The sequence below is a fragment of the Acipenser ruthenus genome, chromosome 10 (genome assembly GCF_902713425.1).
Source record: "Acipenser ruthenus chromosome 10, fAciRut3.2 maternal haplotype, whole genome shotgun sequence".
NCBI lineage: Eukaryota > Metazoa > Chordata > Actinopteri > Acipenseriformes > Acipenseridae > Acipenser > Acipenser ruthenus.
In genome coordinates, this window is record NC_081198.1 from 33,299,031 (window position 1) to 33,312,150 (window position 13,120).

At 36.8% G+C, this 13,120-nt stretch overlaps 2 protein-coding genes across 3 annotated transcripts in view; one reads left to right on the top strand and one right to left on the bottom strand.

Annotated features, from left to right (window-relative positions):
- Positions 1 to 13,120, top strand: part of LOC117405963 (tensin-1-like) — a 298,134-nt gene that overhangs the window by 21,166 nt on the left and 263,848 nt on the right. The window lies entirely within an intron of this gene.
- On the bottom strand, positions 1,952 to 11,740 carry LOC117407111 (gastricsin-like). The gene is made up of 10 exons (XM_034924484.2): positions 11,682 to 11,740; positions 9,730 to 9,859; positions 9,101 to 9,218; positions 8,083 to 8,201; positions 7,106 to 7,299; positions 6,070 to 6,186; positions 5,152 to 5,299; positions 3,941 to 4,036; positions 3,632 to 3,653; positions 1,952 to 2,910 (listed from the first exon to the last, which is right to left on the bottom strand). The coding sequence occupies exons 1-10, from the start codon at positions 11,738 to 11,740 to the stop codon at positions 2,759 to 2,761; spliced, it is 1,155 nt and encodes a 384-aa protein (XP_034780375.1). The 3' UTR covers positions 1,952 to 2,758.

The following is a 13,120-nucleotide window of genomic DNA, read 5'->3' on the forward strand; positions in this document are numbered from 1 at the left end:
AGCCAACCTCCCTGGGCACGGCCGCAAGAGGAAAATCGACCCCAGATTGAACAGAAGGATAGTGCGAATGGTAGAAAAAGAACCAAGGATAACTGCCAAAGAGATACAAGCTGAACTCCAAGGTGAAGGTACGTCAGTTTCTGATCGCACCATCCGTCGCTTTTTGAGCAGAAGTGGGCTCCATGGAAGAAGACCCAGGAGGACTCCACTTTTGAAAGAAAAACATAAAAAAGCCAGACTGGAATTTGCTAAAATGCATATTGACAAGCCACAATCCTTCTGGGAGAATGTCCTTTGGACAGATGAGTCAAAACTGGAGCTTTTTGGCAAGTTATATCAGCTCTATGTTCACAGACGAAAAAATGAAGCTTTCAAAGAAAAGAACATCATACCTACAGTGAAACATGGAGGAGGCTCGGTTATGTTTTGGGGCTGCTTTGCTGCGCCTGGCACAGGGTGCCTTGAATCTGTGCAGGGCACAATGAAATCTCAAGACTATCAAGGCATTCTGGAGCAAAACGTACTGCCCAGTGTCAGAAAGCTCTGTCTCAGTCGCAGGTCATGGGTCCTCCAGCAGGATAATGACCCAAAATACACAGCTAAAAGCACCCAAGAATGGATAAGAACAAAACGTTGGACTATTCTGAAGTGGCCTTCTATGAGTCCTGATCTGAATCCTATCAAACATCTATGGAAAGAGCTGAAACTTGCAGTCTGGAGAAGGCACCCATCAAATCTGAGACAGCTGGAGCAGTTTGCTCAGGAAGAGTGGGCCAAACTACCTGTTAACAGGTGCAGAAGTCTCATTGAGAGCTACAGAAAACGTTTGATTGCAGTGATTGCCTCTAAAGGTTGTGCAACAAAATATTAGGTTAGCGGTCCCATCATTTTTGTTCATGCCATTTTCATTTGTTTTATTATTTACAATATTATGTTGAATAAAAAATCAAAAGCAAAGTCTGATTTCTATTAAATCTGGAATAAACAATGATGGATGCCAATTACTTTTGTCAGTTTCAAGTTATTTTAGAGAAAATTGTGCATTCTTCATTTTTTGTGGAGGGGTACCAACAAATTTGAGCACGTCTGCGTATATATATATATATATATATATATATATATATAATCTCCATGGGAAAAGCATGGGAAAAAATACTAAATTACCATGTTAAAGTTTTGTTAGGGTTAAAAAAAATCTCTGATTGCAAGCCACTTCCTTGGTCATTTCACCCAGAGAGTGAAACTATCCCCACCTTCAGAAAGCTTTTTTTTCCTATCCATAACTAGCTACATCATCTATTGATTGCCATAGTTTGCATCCAGTAACACGCTTTCAACCCGAAGACACTGCTGAGGTATGCCCTAGGAAGTAAAACAGTAACCGACTTCCTAATAAATTAGGCTGGCATGTTTTTGGCATGTAGGTTCTTGACAGGTAAGGCTTGTTGAACTGTTTTCTGTGCTACAGCCACTTCAAAATGAGTCACTTTAACTATGTGTGAAATAACAGCCTATGGCTTCTAGATGGATTTTGATTTGCAGCACATTAGATAGTTGGAAATATAATTTTCACTTGGTCTGCCATGTAGTTTGTATTTGAAATGCATATTGCTCTGCAGAATTTTAATAGATTATAATTAAATATACATGTGAGGAAAATAGTAAAATGCTTGTGTTACCTTTAGTTGTTACATTTAAGAAAAAACAAAAACAAAACAACCAATATAGCATAAATGATCAATTTGTATTTATTTTAAGATGCACATTCACTTTCATAGTTTGGTACACTGGTGTTCAGTTTATTTAGATACTATTTAGAGACTGATGACAAAAAAAGCAAAATCGTCAAGAGATGTAAAGGTTTAGTAAAAATGCAAAAAGGATTAGGTTTTATTACTTTGGTTTACCATTTAAAACTATTAAATATTATAGCATTGTAGCAGCTGGGCGATTTAATTCAATAATAATAAATTGCTGAATATGGCTACATTTGTCTCAAGAGACAACAGGCTTTCATTATTTTTTTTTTTTATTTTTTTTTATAAATTTAGTCGTTGCCAATTATTTTTTATTATTTTCTCCCAATTTATAATGGGCAATTATTTTTTAAGCTCAGCTCACCACTACGCTGACTCGGGAGGGCGAAGACGAACACACACCTCCGAAGTGTGTGCTGTCAGCCGACTACTTTTTTTTCACACTGCGGACTCACCATGCAGCCACCCAAGAGCTACAGCATCGGAGGACAATACAGTTACCGGGCAGTTTACAGGCAAGCCCGCAGGCGCCCAGCCAGACTACAGGGGTCGCTGGTGCGTGGTGAGCTGAGGACACCCTGGCCGACATAACCCTCCCTTCTCCCGGGCAATGCTTGGCCAATTGTGCGCTGCCACCTGGGAGCTCCCGTCCACGGTCGGCTGTGGAATAGCCTGGACTCGAACTCGCGAAGCCCAAACTATAGAGCGCATCCTGCACTCCACGCGGAGTGCCTTTACTGGATGCGCCACTCGGGAGCCCAGGCTTTCATTATTAAGATACAAGGATGTGGACAGTTGACTTGACTTGAATTGACGACTTTGGTTTGATACAGAGACAACCCTCACTGCAGTCTACTTTTGTATTCATTTATATATTTTAATCTCCTCTATTCTACGATGATCAATCAAAATAGTAGTTTGTTACTTTATTAAAGCTAGTATGAAAGAGGCTCTCTACTTAGGAACTACAACATGCATTTTGCCAGGCAGCTGGAGCAGTGTTATGAGGCCACCTTAGCAAATCCGACTTGGGTGTTCCCTTGGTCGAAGACAGTGTAAAACTGCCTAATGAAGATATCTCCCAAAGTCCAGAAGGGTTGTCCATCTCGATATTCCTCATGGGAACCTTCAATGCCCAACCTGCAGTACTTTTCTCCAGTGTTAAGGTGGTACTGCCAAGACAGAACATTAAGAGATTATCATCATCATTAAAACTGTTGGCTTTTACAGACTTCTAGTGTAGACATTTCTTTTAGCAATATAACCTTGATTAGGGGGCTTTACCGTATTGTAGTTCACCACTTCAGGAAAGTAAGATACCAATCTAAAGATGAGGGCGATATTGTGCTGCATTCCTTCCGTTTCTTTTTTTTAACTTGGGTATTCTGTCTAAATGTTTCGTGGTCATCTGCTCTGTAGTAATGCCCTGGAATGGAGCTGCCTGATTGATGGATGGAAGCTTTTCATTTTCTAATTTTGGTTTTTATTACCTTGCTATTACCTTTATTACTGATCAACTCAATTCCAACTTCTTCTCTATTGAGCTTCCTGTGTTATGGTCAACATTATCTATCTATCTATCTATCTATCTATCTATCTATCTATCTATCTATCTATCTATCTATCTATCAATCAATCATTTGGTACATATGTGACTCATTATTATAACATTGTGATTACACAACTGGAGTAACCGTGACAATTTCTGTCTGTTTGTGAAAATGTTTGTAGTATTGTTTAAATAACTTAATTAGTTATTTCTGTGGTTTAGAGAAACATTATTACATCTTGTACTATGCGACTAACATATTTCTAAATCCAGTTTATTTAGTGTACAAAATATTTAAGTTTTTTTGCTATAATCAGCAATTAACGGCCATTTGATTTTGCGTTCTCCTTCGAATGGACATTTGCTACAAAACATTATTCATTATACTATCCATGCTTCTTACTACACTACAGGAGAATTAAATAAATAAATATTTACACTATTTATATATATATATATATATATATATATATATATATATATATATATATATATATATTCCCCAAACTTAGTGGTGAACCCAGAATACTCCAAAGGAAACTGAATATGGATACATGTTGGACATACTTTCAGTTTCCAGTATATTGACAGCATTAGTAGACTGTCACAGATGATATTGCATTTTACTTACCACCAAGGTATAGAAAGAGGGCTCCAAATGCAAATGTGCTCCATTCATAATAAAGGTCAGAGTGGGCAGGTTGTTCAGGTTGTTACAGTCTACAACGTACTGCAAATAAAAATAAACTAGTGAGACATATTGGCTAAAACAAGCAAGAGGGAAGGGGGGGGCATGTCATCCTTGGCTAATTTTTAGATGGCCTTCTGAAGAAGTGGAAGAATATGACTGACTAATAGAAGTGCTAATCCTAACTACAGAGGAGACAAGAGCACGACTTCCTCCTCCTTCTAACGTACAGCAGTGACTGAGTGGAGAATTTGGATCGGATGGGTGCCTCCGCGTAAAAGCTATATATTTATTTATTGTTGCATTATTACATATAAATAAATAAATAAATAACCTTATGTATTTTAAAATCTTCTGACAAGCCACCACTAGCTTTTACTATAGTACACTTTTGTAAGGATTACTAATGTAATTTGACACAGTTTCACAGAGGTGGAAGAAATGTCAGCTTTTTTTTGCTTTTGGGAGTCTTTATAGGAGCATTCCCCATTGTTGAAAAAAAGGAAATTAGTGAGTATGCCTGGTAAAAAAACAAACAAAAAAAAAAATTTCTGCGCAAGAACAGCATTAAAAAATTATACAAAACGCATATATTATGTCAAAAATTAAGACGATTTATAGTCTTTATATTCTGGCAATCTATTGCAGTATAGGGCCACTGTTACAGATATGGAAAAGTGAGTGTGTCTCAGTTAATAGCACTTAGACTATTTTTATTATTATTATTATTATTATTATTATTATCATTATTATTATATATGGTGAACAATCATTTTTTTATGCACTTATGTGTTTTACAGTCTTATTATATACAGTGGTGGTGCAACACCACCATTGTGGCGCGAGACCTGTATAATGAAATTGCCCCTGTAAAATAAAGTTTAAAATTACTTAAAAATAAACTTGTTTTATAATTTTAATTCTATTTTCCAATGTTATTCTCAACACTTCTTCAATTGTTTAAAATAAACACGGTTAGTTATACAATTTCAGTCTGTTATGTCAAATAATATAAACCAAAACTGGTAACATTGATAAATCGCTTGAGCTTGATGTCACCAAAAACCTAAGATAAAATTGCTGCCTTATTATGCACAGTTGGGTGTATGTTATTCCTTATATTATCATCATAAAACTTCTAGCTATTTTAAACTCACATCTCCATATTCGTTGGCCTGAGCTCCAATTTTCTGGTATAGCTCGTTGACAAATTGTGGGGGGCAGGTAAGGAGAGAGGTACCAGTGTCCACGATAGCTGAGCATCCGTCACTGCACCAGCCAGTCTCCTGATGGTCGATCTCAAAACTAAAAGGAGATTTGCAAAGTGCTTTTACTTGAGGTATTGTGCATCATACACAGTCCACAAATGCAGCCTGACAAAACATAACACAAAAACACATTAAAAACAACAACAAAAACCCACCAGCTAAATAAGTAAGTAAATAAAACGTTTTAGACAGGGTGTGAACACAACCCTTGAATTCCCCCTCTGTGTATCGGACTGAGCGCTTACTACAATAATGTGACTTTATGAAATACTGGGCCCTGTTCACAAAGCATTAACTCTAGACAAGTCTAAAACAGTATGGACCGGATGATCTTTACACGAAATGTTAAAAGATCCTGATAATGCTACAAAACAAGTAACAGAACAACCACGACATTTAATTTAAAGTGAAAATGTCATTGGATTAGCTTCTTGTTCATGTGTATCTGTGTATGATGTTTGTAATCATTATCAGAGGTTCTGGGTTCTCTTGCTAATATCCAATCCTAATTTTTCTCAGAATCTGCCTTTTCATTTGACCCTGCTTTTTACCCTTTCAGCTCTTCCAACTAGTGTATGATAGATTTATAAAGAAAGAGAGATAATAGGGGAGACTGAGTTGAAAGAACACATTAACACATGATCCGAATGGAATAAGGAAGGCTGTCCAGTCACAGACAAGCTCAAAACATGTTCAAAGGCAGGTAAAACCACTCAGAATGATTGAAAACACTGTGCAATGTAAAAAAGCAACTAACATGACATTTGAAGCTACTTACTCTAAAATTAAAATAGGAAGAGGATTTACCTTTCCATAACAAGCTGCCAGTGGCTTCCAGGTGCGACTGGAACCCAGTGGATTTCACCAGTGTAGTGTGTAGGATCTACTCCTCCAAACACTACCTCACTTCCATGTCCTGGAGAACTGAAAAGCATAACATGTTTATGAATTTAAACACGTTTTTTGGATTCAGAATACAAAATAGAGAGGGTTGCCACCTTGTTTCTTTGAGAACAGTTGACAGCGTAAATACACCTGTGTGACATATAGGATGCACTTCAAAGGTCAGTGTCATTCAATCAAGTTGAAAACAACTTACAGGGAGCACTCATGTGGAGTGCAGTTGGAGACGCTGTTGTTCTGATGTTACGTCAATGGAACTGCAGTCTATTTTGCACGCAATAAAGATACTATTTGAAAAAAAATCATGGGTGGCTAAATTAAACTCCACCCCCATCCCTAACTCCCTGCTCAAGAAAATGATTATTCATTGCTGGGGGAAGCATAGAGTAGGTGATACTTCTAGAGAATGCCATTCCCAATTTTGACTAAACTTGGTTTGGACATTCTGAGAGTATAAAGAATCTGGGTAAAAATGAACATGTCCGTCTATCTCTACGTATGTCACGAATCTTTCATACAGTTACTGTAGGCCATATAGGCTTTCTTTATAATCTGTGATTTTGTAATTACAGCCATGGCAGAGAAGGTACAACTATGGTCAAAACATGCTCAATAATGTTACGTTAACATATTGAATTACATACTGCTTTGTAGTTTTTCATATACAAAAAACTGACAAAAATTGAAAAATGTTACATTTCAAAATCTAACATGAAATACTGTACTACTATTATGGCTTCCGGGACACTCTTGCAATATCAGTTTGTAGTTTCTTTGATTACATGATGTTAAATAAAATATCTAAATTATGTTCATATAGTTTTTTTTTGTAGTTATGTATCCAACAACTTGTTCACTGAAAACCCTTCCCCGACCTTTGTAAAACAGAAGCCCTTATAAAACAGAATATCTTGTTTACTTTGAGTAAAAAAAGGCCTACTTGGTCAGGTAGAAAGCAAAGATGGGTTCTTCCAACAGGTTTTCCTGTATCATTGTGTCCACAATAGGGGTCATTCCCCCTGGCTGCTTGAAACCCATTCCCATGATCCCATCATGCAGTGGTCTTGCAAAGTTGTTCCCAGGTTCGTTGGTGCTCAGCCCGATCTCCTGGTTTGTGACCTTAAGGCCTTGGAGCTAAAATATCCATAATGTAATGATAAGCTTCCTTTGAAATGACTTATTATCCCCGGATGTAACTGGCTAATGAAGTTCTTTAGCACACTGAGTGTATCAAATCTTGATGTATGTCAGTCTGCATGTTACACGCTTGTATATATATCTAGAGAAACATTTATTCAATTGTGTAGGGGTGTAAGGCTACATTATTTTAAGATGCGATATGTATCATGATACATGTGATTGTCCTGATGGGAGATTTGTATGATGCATAATAAGATCAAGATTATTTAAAGATGGACTATTTCTGATAAAGAGGCTTGGGCTTACATTACCCTTTATTCTTAGTGTTTACTGGGAAATGTATATGGTTACATAAACTATAGGGCTGTATTTTCACCAACAATTTAGCCCAGTTGTGGCTGTGAAAATACTGATCTACACCAAGAAAATCAATGACATAACATTCAGTAGATATGTTTAAAAATAATAGTTTTAGTGTAATATGAGGCTGTTGGTTTACTATACTTAATTTAAGTACTGATACAGGTTAACGTCACCAGATTTACACGGTTTCCATTTGCAAAGTACCCCCAATATTTACCTGGAAAGTGGAAATAAATAATTATTTTCACTGATTGTTTTCGCCAGGTTTTTTTTTTCTTTCTTATAAATAATGTTAAATCCCCAAGAAATTTTAAATAAAATAAAAACAAATGAAAATAAAGTACCTTCATTACAGTACATTTAAAAATGTATATATGAAAAGCAATTGCCTGGTGATATTGTGCTGGTACTTACAGAGACAGTGTCATACCCAATTACCCCAGTGAGGCTCCCAGTGCCGTAATGCACCGAAAAGGGTTGCCCATTGCTGTAATAGGTGGAGGATGCCTCAGGGTTGAACAGATGATGCATGGCTGTAAAAAGAAAGTGTTATTGAAGTCTTTCAGTCATAGATATTCATGACTTTTCAGAAGTCATTCCACATATTTCAGAAAAAGTGAATCCTTAACAAGCTTCAATTTTAAATTAGATAAGTGAAACAACATTACTCAGATGTAATTTATAAGGAGAGTACCTTCCATTTCTAAACATGAAGTCATAATAATATTCATATAAGTCCCACCAAGCTAGAGGAGTTTGAATGGATGAGGAATCTACACATTCAAGTTGTTGTATGGTGAAAATATACATTCTGGAAAACACAGTGTGCACTGTAGTTACAGTATACTGCAATTATTAAATGTACAGTAGTTGTTATTCCTATAATTCTTGACATTCTTTATATGTGCAGTTAAATGAAGCACTGTTGCTTTAAGCCACAATAGATAAGCATCACATACAATGATTAGAGAACAAGTTAGACATGTACTTGGAAACATATGTCACGTAACATATAGAAACATATGAAACCTAAGACTATGCTGAAACGAATATCCCAAGCTATTTAACTGCAGCACTCGGTGTGGGTCATCTGAAGATGATGGGTTTTGCAAAGAGGAAGGGAATGTGTAGTGCAGCGGAACTGGGATATACTTGCATACCTCAATTCTACACATGCAATACATGCATGGAAGGGAAGCTTCACAATCAAACGAGTTACCATATATATGGCATAAGAGTTGACCTTCCAGTCCATGTGTGACTTATATAGCAGTATTATAAGAGTACAGGTGTGAGTTCAAATGCATATTGTTATTTTTCTGGGATATTGGCAGTTGGCAGCATATATATATATATATATATATATATATATATATATATATATATATATATATATATATATTAGTGACAAGCCCAGTTTTAAGGTACTTACTGCAGGCCTCGCTCTTGCAGTAGACAGAGTTAATCCATAAGTGAGTGGAGCCGGTGTCAAAATGGACATAGAAGCTTTGAGGTGGGGTTCCGACGCTGATTTGTCCAAAGTAGGCCATCTGGAACAGAACAATATTGCATATTAAAGAAAAGTGGAACACATGCACGTAAATGGTAGCATAGTTTGACTATCAGATGGAAGTCACATCTGATAGAAACAAATAACTGACTGATGGAAGTAAGACTCCCATTGCATAGCAGTCTCCCCCATTCCAGATTTTAATATGAGCTTGATTAGCCCCAGTGTATAGATGACAAACTCGGGTGTGTCTTATTAAACTCATAGTAAAACCAGGAATGGATCAAACTGCTATGCTATGAGCCTTATTTCCATGTCTGTAATGATAGAGAAAGACACATGCATAGTAGGGTGGCTATAATAATATTGTTGATTCATTTATTTCTTTTGATATATAGGGTTATAAATGATTAATAGTACAAGATTTTTCTGTGGCTTTAACTTCAGTTACGCATACAAGCTATATAGGAACTCAAAAGCTGTAGTGTTTAAATTGACAATCAAAGAAATAAAACCAAATAAATACGATTTCAAAAGCGTATCTGACTTACATCCTTGTAGTTCAGGAGTGGTTCATTGTAGGAGCCATCAGAGTTCAGCTGCTGATTCGTAAGGAAGTTCTTCAGCTGTCCCTCCTCAAGGAGCTGCTCATAGAGGGACTTAAACTTCATGAGAGGAACCCTGCAGTTTAGATGAAAACGACCAGTCAGTTCAGGAGCAGGAAAACAAGATCTGCTAGCCTACTATCAGCTCTGACAGCCCCTACAGGTGTAGTCATAAACTTCATGTTAGAGAATGGAACTTTGGATCCAACCTCTTTAAATTAAATGGATGTCAAAAGAGTGCATTGCTGGATTGAATTCAACACATGCATTATAGAAGCAGCTGTGATGAATCTTGGTCTGGACATCAAGGTCATTGACAATATCGGAATCTGAAGGTGTCTGTCCATCTATCTGTTTGTCAAACTTACAGTCGATAGAGGTAAAGGTGGTCTACTTTTTTGTGAATTTTTACAGCTGTGCTGGCGGGTGAATGCCATGCTTGTTGTAATTGGTGCAGACTGTGTGATCTAGTGAGACACTATGCAAGCAACATGCTAACTGTCTTCACCTACTGTACTGTCTTTAAAGTGTTACATAACCCCCTGCAGTGTTTTCAAGAAACACATTACTTTACCATGGCTGTATCCTGTGCTGTCCCTATCGTAGCAATATACTTTTCAGCATAAATGTAATCCCAATTATTTTGATATTGTTATTCACACATCATTGGTAAATCAACTATGTAATACTTTTTTCCAACTTTTACAAGGGAACAATGCCAGGAGAAAGAATGTCAGGAGAAAGAATGTGTTCTTGTTAACATCGCAGTGTAACCCGATCATGCTCTCTCTTGACGAACGTTCCCGAGTGAATATTAAGAAATGTATCCCCAGATAATGTGTGAGTCACAATATGTTTAAAAATATAACGCTGCGATATGGACTATGCAGGACGGAGCAAGAAAGCATTTCTTGTAAACACTGTAGGCGCTTTGTAATACTTTACACCATGTGTGTCACTATTTAACAGTATCTTAACCTTGCTCAGAAACTAAATAAGCAGACAGTCCTGGAGTGGGTGTGGGTTTGGAATGGAAACAGACTGTACAGAGGAATGGAAGCTTGTCCTCTGTAAAGGGTGTGTAGCCACTGTCTGACTCCACCTATTCTAGAGACCTAGATTTGTATCATTATGTAGATTACATTTAGAACTGTAGGGTATCTTTGTAAGGCATATACGTTTCATAAAGTTTTTAAAAAAGGATGGAAAATACAGGGTTAAAACCTCAAAACTGACATGCAGATTTACTATTACAAAGTTTTATACAGGTCCATGTATTTGCCTTTTTGTATGCATGTAATGTATCCATGACTATTAATAACACATTATTATGTTTCTTTTACTATTTCTGAAGTGTACTTGAATTTCATTTTCTTGTGGGTGCAAGTTTCTTTCTTTTTTGATGAATACCAGTCACCAGGAATCACCTTTCCCCCCAAAACTTCTCCAATGGTATAAAACTTAGTTGCAAGTTAATGCTCAGGGGCCGGTTTTTCAAAATTTTGGTAATCGGATTAACATGTTTGAACTGGATTATATTGTGCAATTGGGTTTTTCAAAACATCGAAATACGATCGGGATTACTGTGATCCAGATTTTGTTTTGGTAATCCGATCGCACTTTTGATCACGATTAAATGTTGCAGTTGGGTTTTTCAGAATTTGAAGAGGAGATCAGGATTACTTTGATCCAAAATACCAGGATTATTGTGATCCTACTGCAGAGGTAGATTTAGCTTTTAAATGATCATAGAACATCGATAGTTTGTTTGAATTGTCATAGCAAACACACGCTATATGTCCAAATAGAGTGTTAGAATATAATATTTTTCTTGAAAGATTATCCCACAACTGTTTGAAATCAATCCATCTGTATTTTCAATTGAGCAATTTACTCACCGAATGAGTCCATCTGTGATAGCCAGGAAAGCCAGGATAGGAACCAGCACTTTCATCATGTTTCCAGTTCTGTCTTTCTACTGCACCATATGTACTTATGGATCTACATTTATACCCTACCAAAATGGGGTCACATCCCTGCTATCATAACCTTCACATGATTTATCAGTTTTTTCCATGCAGTTGATAGTGTTAATCTTGTTCCTGTTTTAATCTTGGTGGCCACAAGAAATTTCTTACAGTGTTATTAAAAAAAACAGTTTTAAGATTGGGCCTTACAAAAACATTTACCGTTGATAAAACACTTTCTGACCAAACAAACAGAGCAGTGCACAGGTACAATAAAGTTTTGACTGAAAGAAAACATGTAAGACCTCTGTGAACTTAACAAAAATTCTATTCAAAATGTTCTGTTTTGTTCAATGAATTATTTCTTTTCAGTGCAGTTATTTTGACCCCTCTTTTCTTCCCCCTGTCACTGCACTGATGCAACGCACTTACCGTTCTGAAGGGCTTGGTTTAGCAGCTGCGCCTGCCTTGTCTCTGCATGGATTCTGAGGGGTCACTGAAGCATCTGAGGCGAAATATCCCCATTTGTTTTCCTTCTGTAATCTGCAGCATCACAAAGGCAAATTCAGCATTCCCTGTGAGCCCCCAGCGAAGAGCAACCTGGGGTAACGGAATTCAAACCACTGGGATCTTGATTGCATGACTCATTCTGCACTCCACGGGGTACAGTTTTTGCCAATGGGAAAATGATCAGTTTTGTGAAACAGAAAACTTCTTAAAAATGGGTGAACTTAAAGTTAAAGAGCTTATCTCTTTTATTCTAAATAATAACAGTTTGCCTTTACCTGCCACCACCCCCCATGTAAAGTTTTTAAAGGTTTTTTTAGACGTTCTGATTTTTATTTTGTAATCCATTTTAAAACAGTGGTGTCTATTCCATTTATCTAATTGGTATATATAACTACAGCCACCATTTAAATCTTAAATTAAGATCAACGCTGCAATTTTACTTAGACAAAAAATACTCTCAAACACTGTGAAAAAAATGTTGATTTTCTCAAAGTCCCAATGATTTGAGTTTTTTCAATCCGCCACCATTTAATTGAGTAGTGCGTTCTTTTTAAAGCCTTTTTTGTATATTTCTGTGTTGTTTGTTGCCTCACTTTGGAATTGGAATAGTACGTAAATATACTGTAATTGGCAAATCTCAAGAAAAGAAACAGAAAAGGGGTGGTGGTGTTCTTTAAACTGTTGACTTTAATAATGTTACAGACATGACTACCTACGCTGTTTCAACAACTACGCTGTTAAAGAACCCCCCACATCGAGTTTAAATCTTGAAATCCCATGGCCGCTCCCCTTACCTGAGAGTTGTAAGTACATAACAACATTCAGAATGGATAGCCTCCTAGCGGCTGACGATAAAACAC